We start from the raw sequence: 21,599 nt of genomic DNA, 5'->3' as shown, positions 1-21,599 counted from the left end.
ATTTCATGCAATGCCCACAAGCTACATGTAATGAGTGGTTGAACTAAACCTGATAGCATTCCTGAGGCTGACCACAGGATGTCTAAGAGAATTAGGCTTACAGTGGTGATCAGTTATTCTAGGCCTGATGCTTTACTCTAGCCTAATGTTCTTTGCATAACATCAGTCCAGCTCACGAACATGCCATGCATACAAAAATATATAACGTCAGAATTACGCAGACAATAGAATACATTCATGTCTGTAGGATTGATGTCAAAGCGCTACTTTCCAAAGTTATATACTTTGTGATGCTAATCAGACTTCATCAGAAATATAAGAATGAAGTACTTTATATTAGTGTAATAGCAAATATGGGATAAGAGATTATGGTGACAGAGATTTAGTTGTGCATATGCTGCAGAGACAGAGACTGTGTGAAACCATTGCCTATTTTAATGAGCATTCCAGCTTAGAGGGATATTGAGACTTCAGAGCTGGAAGATGCCACCGATTGCTGTGCAAATGTTGTCCCATGTAACTCAATGGATTAGGTTTAGAGGCTCAACTCCCACTGGGACGTCTTTATGAATAAAAAACGCATTCTCTCACAAAGCGTCCACCAAATGGCAAATGTTATGAAAACTGCACTGTACTTGATAATGGCATTACAGATAAGCAATGTAATTAAGCTACACACAGCGGAGCAGACTGTATTGTAGCTGAAACCATGCCTATTAAGAGCTCAGTGCTGGGCCTGTCACAGTGATTAGTTATGCTTAACCTGATGTTTCTGTTTCGCTCACAAGTTCATTAACTGGGTACTGGACTGAATGTGCACACTTGTAATCCACAGTAGGTAAATAGTAAGGAAGGAGGGGTGTGGAGCTCTAATGTTAAAAGCAGGAACATTTGATCTACTTACACATGAACTGAATAAGACCAAAATACACATGTGTATTATGCTTAAATAAAGCTTCACAGCCATTTTACTCTGTAAAATGTGATCACAATTATTATTAATGTCTCCATCTCTCTCTTGCATCCTCTGTCCTTGCTTCCTGTAGTTGATGACTCATCAGCACCCATCCTCTGCCACTGACCTACATCTGTCCCACCTGTGTGACACTGTGTTGACTGACCCACATTCCCAGGCGACCTTAGCCTGTGCCACAAGAGCAGAAGAGGAGAGAAACTGCAGTATGAAAGCTCTGTTCACACTTGCAGGTTAATTGTTGTTAGGCTGACTTCGATGCTGCCGTTGTTAGATACGACGTAGACTGACACTCTTTCCCCTATAAATGTGATCTATTGGGCTTAGTTAAGGCAATTTACTTTCTATAATTAAACCTATAAAAGCATACAGTAATTTACTGCCACATAAAAAAAAGCATCTCTATCAGTTGGCTGAGCGATGATTTATCCTCACCTGCCTGGGTGTTATGTTATCACATTCTCATTTACATCACATTTTTCAAGGCCTGATATTTTCTAGTGTTTTCTCTCCCCACCACTCCCCAAGTTGTTCCTTGCATATGCTTACAGATAAACAAGCTATTTCGGAGCGGACATGGTAGATTAAAATCAGAGCACACAGCCAAGAGCAACATCTCTGTGTGTCTGCTTCTCTCCGCAGAGCACAGCATGGTGAGAGAATGATGCTGCTGCAGGACCATGTGGGCCGCCATGCACAGAGGCCGGGGGCGGAGCTTGGATGCCGACAAGTACCACCGTGTGCTCTCATTGGCCCTCAATGACATCATTGATAAGGAGTGTGTCTTGCTTTCTCCCTCTCACTCACTCTAGCATAAGTATAGGCACAGGTTAAGAGGTGTATATGCATCTCTCATTACTTTGTCTTGCCTACATCGACTGCTGCATGAAAATAGGCAATATTAATCAATTGTGTTTACGCAACTGCTCAACACTTGTCCATCACAGGAGTTCAAGTTTTTGTTTTATTTTCAGATGTAGATGTAGGTTACCACAAGGTCAACAGTGCAATAATGTTTATTCTCAGCAATAAAACTGCTAATTGCATTTAAGAGCACTATTCATAAAGTACTATAAATACTACTCCAACTGCTACATCTCAAATCAAACAAACATGGAATAACTGATTAAGAATAAATTAATAGGCCAAACACACTGCACTGGATCAGTCAAGTCAGCTACACAGAAACGTTGGGTATAACACATGTTAATTGAATATAATATGAGAACATTCAGGAAAGGTTCATTCATATTGTAAAATAAAAAATATAAGTTTATGTAAAAGTGTTGTATATCAAGAAATATGAGTTTAATATATAAGTTAGTCATTAGGTAAGTAAATAAATCCTGGTTTGGCGTCAGTCTACAAAACACTATGCTGTCGTCATAAAAAAAAATGTAATTCCAGATTATTGTCCAAACGTCTAAAAGATATTGACTTATTTTCTTGGGATAGTGTCTGGAATGATATAAGAATCTGGAGAGCGACATAATCACAGAGTGTTTGTCTAAAACACAGGTGAGAGGAAAATAATGTTGGAATGTCAGAGACGCTATTTTTAAGATGTAGCTCAGAATTGCACTTAAAACAAATGTAAAAAGCCACGTAAAGTGCAGCCTCTACCAAAATTCTATTAATATTGGGAAATGAATGGAGGCGATGTCTGTGTTCATATCTGGGTTTGCTGGTCAGTCCTGTTTCCAAGTGAGCAAGACAGCCCTGCAATCAAAGGGTTGAACAAGTCCCACATCCCAGAACAAAGTAATATCACCTACCAATGCGGAGGGCCTCTGAGGATCACAAATGCAATATCCTGCTGTCCCAGTTACTTTTGGCTGGAAATGTGTCTTGTGGAGGGACACACTACACATTTGTATAATCCTCAAAGTGTCTCCATGAGTTTCATATTTCCAAGTGTGCCTGAAATGCATCCCGCCTGGCACTGCTGCTCCTGAAGTTTAACTCCTTATAAGATGAGTCTTCACCTTCTCCAAAAGAAAACTGCACAGTCTCTTAATCCTCCTCTGCGTCTTAAAGCTGCTTGATAGGTAACTGTACATCTTCCATGTGATTTCCACAGTTTTTCTTTCCTTAACCTCCAACAGCAGAAACGCTTTCCTGGTTAATCTGGTGTTAAAATCCACCTAAGGACAGGTTCCAGAGGAATAAAGAAAAGATTGAAAGCATTAAAACGTATGCATGTGCTCATTGTTTCAATCTGCTCAAATAATAAATGAAATGATATAATTGTTGATAAACTATTGAACTTATAATAGACTTTTAAAAGTTGCTGTATGAGTTGGTAAAAGTTTGAAAAAGAAATGTATCAAAAAACAACTGTTTGCACAACTAATTCTGTTTCATACAACAAATAAATCTATAAGAGCAGATTGTTCTTCTTTGTTGCCAAATACAAAGTTTAAGGGTAGGGCTACTATAAAATGGAATGCAGCAAATTCAAACAAGTTATTTGCTTGGCCACACCTTCACATGAAGAAGAAAGTTTAAAAACAAAAATGTAAACTACATTTGTGTTTTAGAGACACAAATTCTACAATAAACCAAGTTAATTTATCTTGACGCTTTCCGGCGGGGTTTATATATTTGAAGAAAACAGGGGGACTAAAAGCGTATTCTCCACTTTGGAAATTAAACAACTACATTCGAAATATTTTTTATCCCATATAAAATATTTAAGTCGTTCCAAAAACGTGTTTCCTTGTGGAATTGCGCTTCTTTCTGCTAGTTTTCTTTGTATGGACTGAGAACAAAGGAGCCTTTACTGTAACAAAGAAGCTGCAGCGACTTATACCTGTTGCTCAGTTTCCAATAAACTATTCCAAGTTGCTTAGTGATTTTCAAAACAAACATAATTTATACTCATTGTTTATCCTTTTAATAGTGTTCCTTATTCACGCAACAAGTGAAATTATGTGTCACAGTTTAGTTTCTTTGACACTTTACACCTGATTGCATTGTTCGGAATTCCCTCAGTGCACTGGCAACTTCGCAAGACCACGAACACCACTATCAAAAAACTACTACACGGGGGGGAAACTATTTACAAACTATTTATGAACTAATACTTGTTACTTTGTCTTTTGTCCAGTGTGCGTAAAAGCTCCTTTTTCTTCGCAAACTTCTGACAGACAGTTGCTTTGTCTTGCGCGTCGCAACATCCCGAGAGACAAACATACGGCAGCTACACAAACTCCATCTCACCTCCAATGAGCTTAACTGACTTTTAATTATAACTATGATAAGTTGATTATTTTTAAGCGTTATGAAGATGCGTGTCTGAGCATCCCATCAAGTTCTCTCCTCAAAGCGCCCCGCATCAGACAAAGGAAAAGGGGACCGCTCCTCTCGCTCTCTCTCCTCGCTGCCTCTCATTCTCTATGTCTCTCTCCCTCTCTCTCCTGCTTTGTGCTCAAGTTTGAGCGCTGACGCACCAACTACAGCAGCAACTTTTAACTGGAAATAAATTCACAAAAATCACGCCGGGGGTTCAAGTAAAGGCAGAAGACAACTCACCTGTGGGTGTTTTGCTCTGTGCGCGTCGCCGTTGGTCGTTGAAAAAGTTTGAGAGGGCACATCTAGCTTTGTGTTGTGGAGTCCCCCTTTGTCTACACGTGTGATAGATGGATGGGGCTCCTTTTGGCCGCGCCTAGTTCATTTCGCTCTCCAAAGAGTCCCGCCCTCTCAAAGTCAAACAACTACGAACACAACAGTGCAGACGGACTGTGGAGATGTCTGAATACCATGGAGCACAGTGGAACAGTTTGATTTCATATTTATTTATTTATTTGAGCTCACCAACTTTATTTGATCAGTTTACTTCCCAAGTCAATAAACTAATCAATGTTTATGTTATGACATATTATTTATCTTCAAATATTTCATTTTTATCTAAATGTAACGTTGTGTTAGATGTGGCTAGCACCTTGTAGATGTCCCCCTTTGATAACTCTTTCCCTTCTCTTTTCTTATTCAAGTGCCCACTAAAGGAACAAAGCTGTCACACTCTCTGCTTTATCATTTCTTTCTTTTCTTGTTTTTTTTCTCAATGTCAAGTGTGCAAATAGCATGGCTGTGGCTCACTAAAACTTTTCTGGATGCACTGCTTGGAGACTACCATTGTGTCTGGACAGCAGAAGCAGCAGCAGCAGCAGCAGGGGAACAAAGGAAGAGACAAAAGAAAAAAAGCTCTCTTTGTTTGTTAATGCACAGAGTGGCAGTAAATATAAACAATGGCAACTCTGCAACAAGGTGAAACCTCTTAGACTGGAAAGCGTAATTTGTAGGCAAAGTAGGCCTGTGAGGTTTAGAAAAATTGGCTCATTCATCTTGTTCCATTTCAGCTATCTTTGGATGTTTTTTCATTTTGCAGGAATATTTCGTTAATAGAAAATCATAATTGAATTACTTAATTACACTCCCTAGATAACAAGATTCATTGTCCATATGCATACAGATTTGGTAGTTTTTAAACCAAACCTAAATTAGTAATCGGTTATTATTATTATTATCAGATGAATACATTAATAGATCTGCTGCTAAACTGAGAAAAATAGGTAAGGGTCTTTTGGTTGTTGTATCAAAAAGCACAACAGAACACCTGTCAGAGTTCAGTACACCTGCAGTCAAACTACATTCTAATGCATCAGTGTTTTTTTTTATACCTTGAAGCAAAATCGTTTCCAAGTACAAAGTACCACAAGATGTTTCTGGTGTGGCAGCCAGTGATAGCATTTTGCCCGAATAGAGACATCAGGGACAAGCAGAGGCAGAGAATAATTCCTAACTGTGTCTCCCAGTTTGCGAGTTGTTAGTCTTCCCCTTTGTCCTGATGTCATATTTTATTGACCAAGGAAAGAAAACCACCAGACAGACAACATACATGTATGTAGATGCACATACATACAATTACAAAAGAAGATAAAAATGTGCCCCTGCCGGAAATATCTGTTGCTTCCAAGTAACTGACGCACAGGTTTTTCTTCCATCTCTTGGCAGGAACACATGAAGTACCTCTCTCCCTCAGAATACCTGCCCTTGAAAACAAACCAGACAAACGAACAGCAATGTGTCTGTGGGTTGCTGTTTGTATGATGTTTCTGTTTATGCGATGCATGCCTTCGGGAACATATCACATACGCAGAAAGAGCAAGTCAGGTAGTCTAATAAGAATTTGAAGAAAATATTACAGACACTGTTTCCTTCATTGATATGTGAGACACAATACATAATGAGAGTAAGAGAAGAAGAAGTTTTAAAACATTTTTATAAAACAGAGAGAGGGGAGAAATAGTCATACCCCCAACATCAACACCACCACCATTACAGCATCCACCCCCTCTGGGCTGAGATACATACAGACAGGCAGACATAGATGCAGTCACCCCCCCCCCCCCCCCCCCCTCAGCAAAGCTCTTATCCTCCCCGCTGTGGTTTTACTGGGCCACTGACTCCAGCAGTCAGCCCACTCTGCTCTGCCCTGGCTGCTGCCTGCATATCTCCCACTGCAGTCAGCTGAGCCAGGCGTGAGACTGCAAACTCAACTGGCTACACACAATACAGATTAGAGGGGATTCTCACACACAAATTGAGACAAAAGTAGATATTAGCACAATTTCAAGATTATACCAAACAAGTATTTATAAAAATGTGCACACTGGGCAACACAAAATGCAGATGCCAGCTGAAAAGAAGACAGCGTTTACAGTCTGTGCTAAGTCAGTAATTAAACTAAGCCAATTAGGCTTGGATAAAATGCATATATCTGCATATGGTTGTAATGCTGCAAGGCTTTGGTTGTAGCAGCTCCATAAAATCCCTTATGGATTAATGCACTAGTGCACACTCATTGTATTGACTCTACAACTGCAAGCCTAGCTCCTTTTTGCACCAGGGTATTGAGGGTTGAATGTATTTTATAAGAAATTAGTGTGTTGTCTGTTTTGCATCTTGTAGATGAGTTTGTCCTCTCCTGTTGCCCTATTAATGTCTATAACATAACAACAGATTAATAGATTGCAGGGAATGCACATCAACAAATCTAAGTTAGGCAAAATGACAGACCTTTGAGCTCTTTGTTAGATCAAGATATATCACAATTAAAATGGCTGGGAGCTTTTAATACAGTTTGCGGATGTTTTGTCTTATTCTTGTCTGAGAAGTCTTGATACCAAGTCTGATACCAGAATATAATACTGTGTTTGGTAAGAAATGTAACCTGGTTAGGACCTACATTTTTAATGAAATACATACTGAACATCTTCTACTAACCTACTCATTACACACAGGCAATTCAACTAATATGACATGCACACAAGTGCTTATTTAAACATCTACATATGGTATAATGTGTGACTGATAGACAAAATAATGAACAGCCTGAAATGGCTTGCTATTACCATTTTGCATCCAATTACAACATTAAGAAATGCAAAGCTCTATGAACTGAATTAACCGTTGTGTTTATACCGTACATAATGGCTGCACACGGTAACAGCTATGGTACCTGTAATTTTATACAACTAATTAGGCTGTTATGCAATAGTGCTAAAATATTGCTACAGGGAGTCACAGTAAACAAATACATACAGCAATGTGCATAGTGCTTGGTAAAGATTCCTTATGCAATATTGTTACATAGTGTGCTGTTTTGACGGAAGACGAAAAACAATAATTACTCAAATGTCTGGTCTATCTGCAGGGAAAGTCATGTCATGGGGTTCAATTTGATGAATAGAGATTCAACAACAAACACACACACACACACACACACACACACACACACGCACACACACACACACACACACACACACACACACACACACACACACACACACACACACACACACACACCGTAGACAGACAGACATGCTTGTCAGCTATGCTGGAGGGCCCTTGGCTGACTGCTGCTAAACCAGCCCTTCCCCCACGATAAGGGTCTGTCTGGGAGAGGGGGAGGGGAAATCATGACTGTCTGAACACCAGACAGCCAGCATACAGCAGCACTACAGGCTAGAATAAAAATAAATTCAGTTTGCCTGGATATAAAGCCCAAGAATATTTACCTTTTAAACTTACGAGCGTGTATTCGCCAATAAACAGCCTTTATCACAGCCATTTCTTATAATTCAGCCAATTAAAATGACCTTAGTGTGTGTGCAGCTTTGATTCATGATGTAAATGAGTGAGATTTTGTTCTTCAGAAGGAATACATTTTCGGCAATTAGACAAACCTAAGCAGGCAGCATAATTGGCTACTTTAGTAATTACTAATACATTAGTAATAAAACAGTACTGTTAGTCATGGGATGGTGAAATCTGCTCGCCTTCATCACTTCATGGTCTGTTTATAATGTGGCCTCTAGGTGAATAAATACACATCCTGTACAATGTACAGATGTGTTTACAGTAGCCTCATGTGAAGCTTCATCTGGTCAGCGCACAGGAGCTTTTAAGTTGGGTTCTTGATTCTATGAGTATTGACGTTTCAGGGGGATGTGTTGAAAGATGCAGGCATTTGTTACAGCAGGCTTTTTCTAATGCATCACTCTTTTAACAGTGATTGTTGTTGTTTTTTTAAATATGGACAAGAACTATCTGGTCATGCATCCATTATTATGTTTTACACTTGTAACAGTAGATATTCTAGACATTGTGTAACTTCTTACAATTTTTGTGCAGGTATAGTGTTATAGGTTTTAGGAATTGGGATAACAATTATTGTATGATTTCTATACTTATGTCACAAGACCATATAATCATCAGTATGGGACATCAAAGTCTCACATCAACACACCCCTACTAAGATTCATTTTGAATGCATGATGTAGACTTAAGCCTTATGGGGGCTTAACATGAAACCTATCAAATATGTGTCACCATAGGGTTAAAATAATCTTATTGATTTTCTCTGTCTGAGTCTATAAAAATATATCTATTTCTTGGCTCCAGTGTGCTTGGTGTAAGCTTCCCAGAAGCTTTACAGAATAAAGACCGTGCATCCTAAGTATGTAGAGAGGGAGAGATTGATATAAAACTATTGAAATCAGTCATGCCTACTGTAGTGTAACTGGGAATAAAAGTGTGCTTTTTCATAGTTCAGTGATGAGCTTTGCAAACTCTTTGTGGACCATCTGTGGGCTATTTACAATCAATGTAGAAAACCTGTTGTGTACAAAAAATATGTGCTGACATGGACAATACTCACCAAATGTGAAACTTGAATGAAACTCCTCTTTTCATATATGGAGATGTTCGCAAAAGAAAATATTTTAACTTAATAACTAAAAGAATGAACTTTGAAATATATGGCCTTTTCATTTCACACCTTAGTGCCCACAATCATCTGTGCTTCATTCAAAAGAGAGAGGTGGATGTTGGTTAGGATGTGGTATGTTGTCACACAATTGGAGTGGATTTGCTAAAATCCATTTTATTGATTTCTTAAAAGTTGGGTTCTCCATGTTAACCACTTTTGGGAATAAATATAGTAAGGTTTAAAATAAATGATAATGAGTGCGTGTTCTTAGTTTGAATTCTTACTCTCTTTTTATATCTTTTCGGAAAGCATTGTCGTGCCAATAAATACATAACGTCGGTTATGATAATAAGGATTTGCTATAAAGACACTTCTAGTATATCTATGTCTACAAACGTGTCGCTTTTTCCTGCTGCTGAGAGTTAGAAAAAACATGCAAAGGTCAAGAATCAAGAAGAGAGTTGTAGAGTTTCAGTTCCAGCTGATATTTATTTCCTTCCTTGAAAAAGTTCTGTACACAAGTTTATATCAACAATCTGACAGGCAGTGAATGGACACAATTTAGCTGGCATGAGTTTCCCCCCCTTTCTCTGAGTTTCAAAAAAAAGGGTGGTTCCTTTGTTATGGCATGATTAGAGACAATAAATGATAATTCTACACAGCATATTGCACAGGATGGATGAAAAATAAAGTCAATATATTTAAAAATGCTTTCATATATATATAAAAAAAGAGTCCTGAACTGACCATCTTAAATGTAAGTAAGGATGTGTAAAAGATAGCAGTTCTGGACAGTGCCTGTCTTCGATAGCAACAACGTACATAAACACACAATCTTTTTTGCTTTATGATACAGTCAAATATACAAAGATCGAGTTCACGTTTCATCGTTTTTCCACATTTTTTTTTTTTTCTGAAAAACACAACAGCTAATGACCTGAATCTGAAATACAAATGCTATTCACCATGCCATAAAGATACTAAAACAATTATTAGCTAATAGTTAGCTGACAAGTAGAAAAGATTATATATTCAAATACAATGAGAAACGCAGTATAAGTAGGTGTTGCGGAACTCAAGTCAGACATTTGAATATGCTTGATGTTATCATCCTTGTTGTTTGCTTGCTGTATTGATAGTTGGTTCAATCAAGAGGTTGATTGGCAAATGTGACATCAATTAATGAAAACATCAAGAAATAAGTCAAATTTAAAGCTACAATCTCCTCATTTGTTGTCTTAGGCAAGATATCTGATGGGAAATGTGAAAAAACAAATGGATGCTTAAGATAGTGATGCTGTTAAACCCACATGGTCCACAGGAATAGCCTCTAGAAATAATGCATTCCTGTGTCTTTAAGGAGCCTGCAGACTGGCACTGTAAACGTAGAAGGTAGGCAGATACAAAAGGCTGGTGCTGCTTTCAAGTGCTGTAGGAAAATGTGCAATTGCATCCTTGTAACTGTAGTTAAGTAAATCAGGTTTGTACTGACAAGACATGATATTCATGGTTTGGAGATCAACGAAGTCTTGTCAGTATATGCTGGTAAAGTCAAAGAAAATGTGCCAAATTTGTAAAGTAAAAGACCAATTACGCACCTGCTTCTTTTTATGTCATCTGCTCAGGTCACTTATGTATAAAATAACTTGGTGCCTAACATTTTAAGGATTAAACAATAGGCACCACAGTGATAGAATTTCTATTATGCTGGTTGTCCTTACAAAAGCATTTGAACAGGCGATAAAATATCTTATATCCGAGTTTACCATGAGCACTTGAAGGCAGCATGAAAACCAGCCTGATGGGGTATTAAAAATTCGGAAATCCAATACAGCTGTATTAGGCTACACACACGGATTGTTGACTCCCCCATTTTCTATATAGATTTGTACAAAAATACACTGAGAAAATAATCACACTGTTTCCTCTCTTTTCAGTGTCCAAAAAGTGTGTACATTTAAATATAAAATGAAATCAAAAGTTGTGTGTTTTTAAAACTCTAGCCCTTCGCCTGAGAAGGAAATGTGACAGACACAAACATACTGACAAACAACCGTGTAAGAAAAACCGGACTAGATCATGTTTACAAGAAATTAAAAAAATGATCAAGTCGAAAATGCTTGGCCCAGTATATAAATACAACATCCCATATAAAATGGCATCTGAATACATGTACAAAACAAAGCTCAGAGGATGAAAAAAAAAATCGGTGAGGATTTTTCTATAGCTATCATCTGAAATCAAAGAAGTTTGGTCCTGAATCGTAGAGAACACGTGTATAAAGTTCAGCACAGATTTGAAGTTGCGTTTGAATCCTGAAGGTTGAACAAATTACAACAGCTGGTGATTATTTCAATGTCCTTTTTTTTTTTTTTTTTAAAGAGAAGAACCGAAAGCGAGTGCCACCTATCCTTTTAAATAACCCTAATACTAGTTTTTAAACTGCTCGACAGTCTTGCAGAAAATCTCAGCACAAGATAGGAACAAAGTAGGCTATCATGCTTAACATGTTTTTTTGCGTTTGAGAAAATATTCGACTTTTTAAAAACACCAACCCACCTCGGTTTCATAAAAAATCCCTCTGGGTGACACACCACAATAAAAATGTTGCACGACAGTCCTATTTCTGTACCTTTTTAGTGGTGGAGTTCACTTGGCGATTGATAAAAAGTTGTGAAATGTCCCTTTTTTCATCAGCAACAACATTGATTAAGTGAACGGCTGGCCGCATAGCGTGCAAATCAATCACAGTTAAAGTTGTTCATTTCAAAAACAGTTCAGGACTGAGCGTTTCACTGTCAGGAAACACAGCCAGTCTCATTTTCTCTCCTTCTCGTGTTTGCACTCCACTTCTGTGGTTGAACCAAAGTCCACAGTCCACGCATCCATTGGAAAGTACAAAAAGCAACTTATTCGCTTTAAAGTTAAGCTTTCCAAGGATTTGTAGCGCTTGACTATCTAGACGAGAAGGGACGGGGGCTAGTTTCAGTGGGTTTTTACTAGTCGGGTGTACACAAACTATTTCGCCCACTGTACCAGGAACTCCTGTTTGTTTGTGGTCATATTTGAGCTCGCAGGACGTTACCTGACGTTATTTTTAGTACGTGAACACCAGGTTGGAGATGGTGGACTCCAACCAGTCCCCGGAGATCATTTCGCTTACTTCGGGCGTGCAGTAGTCGGGGAACTCGAAGTGGGAACCCCCGGAGCCGGACTCAAAGTTCATATCCAAGTCCCTGTCCAGAACCGAGGAGCCAAAGCTCCCCATCGACATGCTATCGAAGTTGGGGCTCGGATTAATGTCGAGCATGTCGTCCTCAAACTCTTCATCTTCCGAGGAAGACGAGGAGGAAGAGTGGGACGAGGCGGAGGAGTGAGAGCCGGAGGGAGTTGGTGAGGAAGTCCGTCGACTGCTGTATGTGTGCCCGCCGTTTCGCTCCGAAGATCCGCCCAGGCTGCCGCTGCCGGGGGAGTCTGCTCCCTCCTCCCTGCCGCTGGCCGCGTCCTCATACAGGCTGAGCGGGTCGCTGGACTCCGCCGAGCTGCTGAGTGTTGGGCTGGCGGGGACCACAACCGAGGAAGGGGGGCTGACGCTCAAGTTGGCCCCGTTGCTGCCGAAGACGTAAACCCGCTTAGGCTTCTTGGCATCCGGTATCTGCTTGGCTGCTGAGGAGACAGATTTCGACTTGTAGAGAGAGTTATGGTGGTGCTCTGATGTGTGCTCAGAGGCAAAAGGTGATGCTTTGGTGCTGCTGCTGCTGCTGCTCCCGAAAAGTGATTTGTGGGGTCTGCTGCTGCTGGGTGATTTGGATCCATTCTTCCTGGAAGATGAGGATGTCTTAGTGCTGGTGTTGTGAGAGCTACTGTTGAGTTTCTCTGCCTTGTCTCCGATACTGCCAGGCTTGGAGACGCTTGACTTAACCTTCTTCCTGGGCCGGTACTTGTAGTCGGGGTAGTCCGCCATGTGCTTGAGCCTGAGCCGCTCTGCCTCCCTGATGAAGGGGATCTTGTCGCTGTCTCTCAGCAGCTTCCACCGCTTCCCCAGCCTCTTGGAGATCTCAGCGTTGTGCATGTCCGGGGACTGCTCCATGATCTTCCTCCTCTCTATCTGTGACCACACCATAAACGCATTCATGGGTCTCTTGATGTGGCCGCTGGGAGTTTTACACCATGCCGGGTTCTCTGCGAGCTTGTCCCCGGCAGTCGAACAAGCCGTGGAGCCCGGGGAAAGAGGCGAGGCAGCCGGGTCCAGGTCCATGCACGCCCCGGAATCAGAGCTCGAATCCCCGGCGAAAAAGGAGAGCGCCTCGGCGGTGCTCTCCGTGTGGCTCATTTTCTGCACCATGTTGTCCAGATATACACTCAAAGGCAGAGCAGTGTACTTGCTCTTGCTCTCTCCTTGGTCCTCCGATTCACTTTAAAGCAAACTCAGCTCTTTTCTGCTCCTCTTCACAGTTTGAGCTGAGCAAAAAACACGCGCAAGAAATAATTCACTCCTGAGATGTGCAGTGAACTCAATAACAGTCCAGCGTAGCCTTTAAAAAGGCTAGATGTGTACAAAAAAACTTTAAATTTCCAGGTTCTGTGGGTGTTAAAACAACACGGACAGTAAAGCCCTCTCCACTGAGTACCCTGTTATCTGTCCCTCTCAGTCTCTTCCTTCTGTGTTATAAAACAAATTCAGCCGTGTGGGGACTGAACATAGTCTATGATGCAGCTGCAGAGCGCAGACTGAATGCCACACTGAGCACCCGGGCACTTAAAAAGGGCTCCGAAGTACTGTGTGTAAGGTAAGTGCTTTTCTCTGCATCAGCTCTGTCCCCTCTTCTAGAAACAAAAGCCATGCATGCTGGGGAGGAAAAAAAGAAGCCTAGAGTTACACTGTTCGCCTTCCATCTGCAGACCTACAGTCGAGTTTCAAGCAGCCCTCCAGTCCTGGCCCCCCTTGCTTGTATTTATCCCTTCCCGGAGATACAACGGCGATAAAAATCCACCAATCCTGTGCTGTCGCTACCCTGCCTCTGTGCCAAACTCACGCCCCTCTTGGCTCTGATTGGTTAAAAAAGGAATCTAATAATAATCAGCGCGTGCAATGAGGAGCCTCGTGTCTGACCTCATTCCAGAATACAACAAGAAACTTCAATTTTTTTAAAGAGACACTGGTTTATGTTATGGAGCCCCCCCTTTTTACTCTCTCACCGCCAGACCATGTGTATACCATTAACATATAGCTATATGGGAAACTAAGTATACTTTACCATATGGAAACTTTAACACATGAGCACAGTTTGTACCCCTATGTTGCCTGGGTAATTGCATAGTGAATAAAATACACACTGTAACATTTTTCTAATTTTCTGAGTTGGTGTTATGAATGGTGCGCACCTATAATTCTGAATAGAGAGGATCTGAAGCCAGATGACTTGCATTGTAGTTATGCATTACCTAATGTTTACAGTGCGTGTCCGAGATGTTGTGGATAGTAAAACTTTGAAGTTTCGGCTTTTAAAACGCAGTTGTATGTTTGTATAATATAATGTGTATTTCAATAATGTATCACTTAAATTAAATTGTAGGCCTACTGATTAGTATTGTTTTCACAATTGTTTTAATCAGCTGTTGAAGGGCAACAGGTGGTCACTGACCAGGTCCTCCATCACTGCTATGTTAAACAAGACCACGTTCAACAATTGAGCCTCTCTTCACAAACAGGGAAATGTCTCTTGGACACATCATGATCGTTAAGCTAGTGTGAGAAAAGACTTCAAGTTTCCTCTCCTCTCTCTCCTCCCTCTTTCTCTCTCTCTCCACGAGGCGGGGTTGGGCGGTCCTTTGTCACATAACACACATCGAACAAACCCCTCTCCAGCCCTCCAGACAGAAAACAGAGGGAGGCGAAGAAGCAGGCGGCTGCGTGTGCAAACTGCGCACACATCCGCACAGTTCTAACTGACATCGAGTGCAGTTTTCCGTGGAGTGACACACAAACCAGAACGGGTGACAAAAAATGCACGACACTGCGATTTGGATATGTTCTATACCTTTTACGCACGAAGGAAATCTTATCAAATGTAACATTAAATTAGGTATACGTTGTGAATACAAATAAGTAATGGCCATAATTAACAAAACTAAATTAAAAAGAGGCTTTTGTACAGTTGTTTGTTTTGTAGTGTTGATTTTACATGCCTGAGCTGTCAGCTTTACATTACCCGAGTTATCATAATCATTGGGGAAAAAACATTTTGATTCCACTTTTAGTTTTTCACTTATAATAGAAACACATATATGCGGTTAACAAAAGCCCTAATCGCTTTCGTTTTATTATGGACTGTTGCATTTCCCCAGCAAAAAAAACAAGAAGTTTGTTTCACGTTTAAATCACCAACGAGTCCAAAATAATAAAAGGAGGACTGAGGCATACAAGTTGACACTGAAGGTAAAGGCTCTAGTGCGGTGTTGGATGGCCGCTAGATGGCGTCGCAGAGCCAAAGAGAGCTCAGCTGTGAAGCAAATAATTTAGGGAAGAACAGAGATCAGACCAAGCATCCAGAACAGTTACCAGGGGTGAATTATATAATGTGCAATAGATAGGCATTCAAGCGTTTCTGTTATGCAGTGTGTGTTAGAGCAAAAATATTAATGCCATTACTTTGGCAAGGTAGAACTGGTAGTGAAATACAAGCATAAATAACTTTGGATTAGTTAAAAACCAGCTTTGTTTGAAATTAGCGATCACTGTCATGATTTCACCTTCCAAAAAAAGCATGTTTCTGCACATGAAATTGCCATCAACATGTGAAATGCATTGGAAATGGAAATGAAAGAAGGTATGTGTGTGTGTGTGTAAGAGAGAGAGAAAAGGAAAGTGGATGTGATATATGGTCAGGTGTTCTGCGTTTAAATGGAAGGAGAGTCAGAGGTGACTTGAATCACCACTGGGAAATTAGTATGAAAGCATAGTCACCAATGTTACTGGATGCATTTGACTGGGTACAATTATATTCAATATGGCCTCATATCTGCAGTGCATCCAAGTAAAGCAATGAGTAATTGGGCTCCAATTTGTGTGTTCATCGAGCAGAGCTGCAATGGAAATAAGAATGTTAACTCATAAACTCACAGCGCTCCTAAATGCCATTTTAATAAGAGACTGCCAGAAAACGTTTTAGAGCATATGCTATATAGATGGAAAAGGACTTTAAAGCATTCAATAAGTATTATACATAATTGAAGTGAAAAACATCTTAATGAGAATATGTTTAGATCAGTATGAACACACTTAATTACATGTAGTGCTTCTTCTTCATACTTCTCTTCTCTAACAAACTCTTCAGAACTCAGTGCACCTGGAGTGACAGTTGGCAGGCTTTTTAAACCAACACCTTATTCACTACCTTGAGCAGGTGTCCTCTGTTCTGTCCTATTCTACAACCCAATGACAAATAAGACCTTTCACCTAGTAGTTAACTTGAAAACACATCTTTTTTTCTTGGCTGCCCACACTTCTCTGTTTCTCTTTCTTTCTTTCTGTCCCTGTCTCTCCCTCCCTCTCCCAGTGCACACATTAGTATGCCACACACACACACACACACACACACACACACACACACACACACACACACACACACACACACACACACACACACACACACACACACACACACACACACACACACACACACACACACACACACACACACACACACACACACACACACACACACACACACACACACACACACACACACACACACACACACACACACACACACACACACACATGACCTGAAAGGATAAGTAGTGCATTCAAACTTTCCTCTCGCTTTCTCTGTCTCTCTCTTTTACTGCCATTGTTCCAGTGAGGTGCAGCTGCCACGCGAGTGTGAGTGGGTCGCGTGCCAACCCTAATCTCAACAGGTGTTCTTTTGGGTGCTCTCACTCGACACCCCCACTCTCTCTTTCTTTGTCTGTCCTAACTCTCTCTTTCTCTCTCTGTACTCTGCCCCTCCCCCTGTACTTCACTTTACTAACTACTAATCTTGCCCCGCTCCCATTTCAAATGTGCTTCATGACAATGAACATCATTAAACTTACTTTTGCCAAAGCATGTTTTACAAGGTTTACAAAGTTTGAAAAGTTTAAAAATAAATGGGCCATTACAGTTATGTTCAATGCACATATACCACACTTCACTGTTCAACTTTACATACAATATCCAAAGAGTCAGTTTGGGCAAGTAATTAAAGGATCATAAATAAATAAAAATAATGAGAATTTTTCTACAAAATATTAGCGTGTATATTCAGATTTAAACATTAGAAGAATATAGCCATATTGGCAGTAGATGAGTAGCCTTTCTTCCTTGGATATCCTGGTGTGTCACGTTTCACAGACTCGCCGGCTGGTTAGTAAAAATCTCAATGTTACAGTGGTTTAATCTTTTTTTATTACGGTTCATTCTTATTTAGTCCCTCTTCTTAAATCTTAGCCAGTGAAAAGTCAGAGCCAGTGATTGTTGGATTAGAAGAAAGACTATCAAAGATGAGCTTGATGTGTTTTATTTTATTTTTGTCGAGTTCAGATCAAGTATATTTATCAAAGATCAGCAAATTTAAAAAGAAATGTAGTCTGGTGGTATTTTATACAGCATATTAACTGTTAGTTTTGTATGATAGTAAATTCTAATAATGCTCAAATCCCTGTTCATGCACCACAGCGCCGGAAAATGGGAGAAAACTTTTACGAGAAAACGTAATGGTGTTTACCTCAGGCTGCAGCATATTGTCAATCTTTAAGTTTATTTCAGTAACTATTGCGTTTTTCTAGGTGGGAGAGTGTGTCAAACTCCTAGTATGTAAGTTGTTTTTTGGTGAAGAACTTGATTTATCTTACAGTGGAGAAGGAAGTCTTGCTCTTTATCTCTCACTGCGCTCCCCCTTTCTGCCTGACTCTCTTCTCTCATTCATCCTGTATGAATCTCCCTACAGTTTAGCTCAGCTTCATTTATTGGCATGAATGTTTTAGATGAACAGTGTTGCCAAAGCACCCCCATCTAACTTTCATTTCCCTCCCCACATCCCTCTCAAGATAAATCTGATCTGAGGTCATCTGTTATTCAGAACACTGACACCATATGGTCACCCACCCACTCAGAGTACATCCAGTCAGTTTCATGAAAACTTTAAATCTTCCCATATTAAATATTTATGGAGCTATATTGACCGGCTGTCACAAACCATGCTTAGAGTTTAGCCTGCTAGAACTTTGAATTACAACTAGAGGATACATTACAAAAAGATGTTTATCTAAAGAAGTTCACTTGTGACTGAAGAAATTGACGAAACCAAAGGGTCATATTTAAAGACAAGTCAAATATGAGGAAAAAAAACATTAAAAAGCAAGAAAGATAATAGTGAAAAGATGCTTTTGAAATATGGGGATATATTAAAGTGAAATCATTGCGTGTATGTAATCCACTGCCTTAGCATATTGCAATGCATTTATATTAACAATTATGATTCTACTCTACCACATCATGCTGTTCATCACAGCCACAGGTCGGCCTCTATCGCAATTAAAAATATGATGCTTCAGGCGCTACTTTAGTCACACCCATTAAAATGAGAAAGACGCATGCAAAGGTTGCCTCTGCTTACCCGCTGTTGTGCTATTGAGAGTACTGAGGGGATTGGGGAGAATGGATAGACTAAGAGGTGTTAGAGATGTAGAGGAGAGACAAAAGTTTTAATTGTTTCAGGACTTTTTTTGTCATGAATCTCATGGATGTAGATTATTTTAAAGCACAAACTTGCATGCTGTGAAAAATACCAGTAACATTTGATGCACACACGCGCAGACATGTGTATGGCTATTTGGCAACTGCTTGATGTTGGTGGTTCAAGAGGTAATCGTGAGTTAACCGATGGATCCAGTGTGTATAATCAAACTCTGACAAAGCCATTCCAATGAGAGGCTGCAGGTGGACCACATACCTGCCTCCTGCAGTGGCTGTAAAGGGATTTCATCAGCAGAAAGAGAAGGCATTGTGCCGTATATGAAGGCTTTGGATTAGAGATGCTGCTGAGAATAAAAAGTCTTTACTCTGCCTTCACAGCATGACTGCTATAATTGAAATTTGGAAAAATGGCGCAATTACAGCTGTCTACTGGTTGAAGACATTACTATGAAACAAGAATGGGAAGGGGCTCATGTTATTTGGACAGATGTATGTGGATGGACAGATGTTTGTGGATGGACAGATGTATGTGGATGCACATTCACCAAACACATGTATACTGTGCAATGTTACCAGGTGGATGCAAAACAATGGCGACAAAATTGCAATGGGTGATTGGATGACTGCCTTCGGCAGGTTTGAGGCGAGGGAAAAGAAGCTCATGAAAACATTATGTCCTCGCATGACAATGGGCCCCAAAGCATGTATCAGTAAACTAAAGTATATAATGATGCTGTGTGATTTATTATGTTTTACTGTCATCAAAGTCAATGTTAACAACACAGTCTTTTATAACCCCAACGGACAGATGGCCGGTTACTGTATATTTGAAATGTATTTATTCAGTCGTATTTCTAAAGCTTTGTTTGAACAGGTGTTTTCAAGCACAGATACAGACAAAGATGCAGACATAAATACACACACAAGAACACACACACATGCACTCTCAGCAGTCAAAGTCTTATCTTATCCCGAAAGAGCAGCTGCAAAGTATGACCCTAGCTTAGCTGTTAATGATTTGCAGTGTGTGTATGTGCGCGCGTGTGTGTACACTTATTTTACCCCACGATCTCTCTTCTTTCTCAACTGACAAGAGCTCATTATTAGTGGCCTAGCTTTGATTTGTGAAGTTCAACAAGGTGAATTTGAACATCTGTCGCATTTCAAGGTTGTTTCTGTGGAAGAGCAAATACAGGCCTGGCTAAACTACCAAGGTAGTGATTAAGGGAAATGCAGACAAACACATTTGGCAGGTAAATGTGTGACAAACCACTATGTATGATCACTGCATTTAAACATTAATTTTATATTCGCACAATGTTAAAAGGTCATATGATTTTAACTTGCATTTCCACTTTTTAGTTACTATTTTTTTTTGCGAAAGTTTCAGCATCAATAATTCCTTACATTGTTCAAGTGTTTACTTTAGAAGATTTCATGTCTTGCAGAATCATTTTATTTCCCCAAAATGTGCTTGTTGCATAGCTTCTGAGGCATGTGTAACTTTGAACATACATACTACACATCTCTATGTAAAGAGATGGAGCCTGGGTGGCATTCAATACAGCATGTCAATAGTACATAATTAACAATATATGAGATACTTAAATGGTCTGCTCCAAAGGAAGCAGTATGCAAATGATCCATACTTTTCTTCATTTTCTTAGACATAGTTTTATAAAAAATATACACAGTATAAGCTCTATACATGGTTGTCGTATTGCATTGCATTAGATTGAATGAATGCTTATTATATCTTGTCCAATTCTGGTATATTGGATGGAAATCTTTCAGCAGTAACAATCCCATTCTGACAGTTTCATAATTACAATACCGTGTAATTTAATGTGTTTATATTGGATAAGTTTGATCCTTAAAGAGCGACAGAAGGACACAATGAACAGGCTGTAGCAGGGTGTTAAAGGCTCAGGTTGTCAACAAAGGAATAATACTCTCGCTGTCATTCTGAGTGTTAACACTGCTACACACTTCATGTGGCACATGCATATTAAAGTACTTATGACATTTGGCATCTGACCTTCGTGTGGAAAGTGCCACAGTGTGAGGCACCTTGTTCTGTCATTGCAGTAGGTGACATGCCACCGCAGAGACTACTCCTATCTGTCATGCAAGGTTGTCGAGTGGCTCAAATCTGAAATGAATGTTTGAACAGTAGGATTTGTATGCCTCTGTGTTCATTTCTATGCATTTATGTATTTGTCTGCATATACCTGCGAGTTCATCTGCACATGTATTTGTTTGTGTGAGTGGGCAGATGTGTGAAGTCTGCATGTTTGGGTAAGCTCATCGGTGTGTATTTACATATGTATTTGTGTATGTGTGTGTGTGTTTGACTGAGTGTGTGTCCAGTCAGAGGTGACCAGTTGTCACAGAGCTCTGACAGAAACCAGGTATCAGAGAGACATGGTGTCACCTTATCTCTTCCACCGTTACTCCTGGGACTGTGTGTGGTGTGTGTGTGTGTGTGTGTGTGTGTGTGTGTGTGTGTGTGTGTGTGTGTGTGTGTGTGTGTGTGTGTGTGTGTGTGTGTGTGCGTGCGTGCGTGCGTGCGTGCGTGCGTGCGTGCGTGCGTGCGTGCGTGCGTGCGTGCG

General features: G+C 40.1%; 1 protein-coding gene and 1 long non-coding RNA gene across 3 annotated transcripts in view; both read right to left on the bottom strand.

The window, feature by feature from the left end:
- LOC307047396 overlaps nt 1-4,625 on the bottom strand; it is a 111,872-nt gene extending 107,247 nt beyond the window's left edge. For both annotated transcript variants that reach the window (XR_013810403.1, XR_013810404.1), the window contains exons 1-2: nt 4,508-4,625; nt 2,749-3,117 (exon numbers count right to left, since the gene is read on the bottom strand). This is a non-coding gene — a long non-coding RNA (uncharacterized lncRNA). The remainder of the gene's footprint in view (nt 1-2,748; nt 3,118-4,507) is intronic.
- A 5,092-nt stretch (nt 4,626-9,717) lies between these two features.
- Nucleotides 9,718-14,469, bottom strand: sox4b (SRY-box transcription factor 4b). Its single transcript, XM_079692169.1, has one exon. It carries the CDS (start codon nt 13,591-13,593, stop codon nt 12,346-12,348), a length of 1,248 nt encoding a protein of 415 aa, XP_079548295.1. The 5' UTR covers nt 13,594-14,469; the 3' UTR covers nt 9,718-12,345.
- Between the last annotated feature and the right edge of the window lie 7,130 nt (nt 14,470-21,599).

The sequence above is a fragment of the Notothenia rossii genome (genome assembly GCF_949606895.1).
Source record: "Notothenia rossii genome assembly, chromosome: 7".
Lineage (NCBI taxonomy): Eukaryota > Metazoa > Chordata > Actinopteri > Perciformes > Nototheniidae > Notothenia > Notothenia rossii.
Note: the sequence above shows the minus strand (reverse complement) of the source record. Positions and strands in the feature narration are given on the sequence as shown.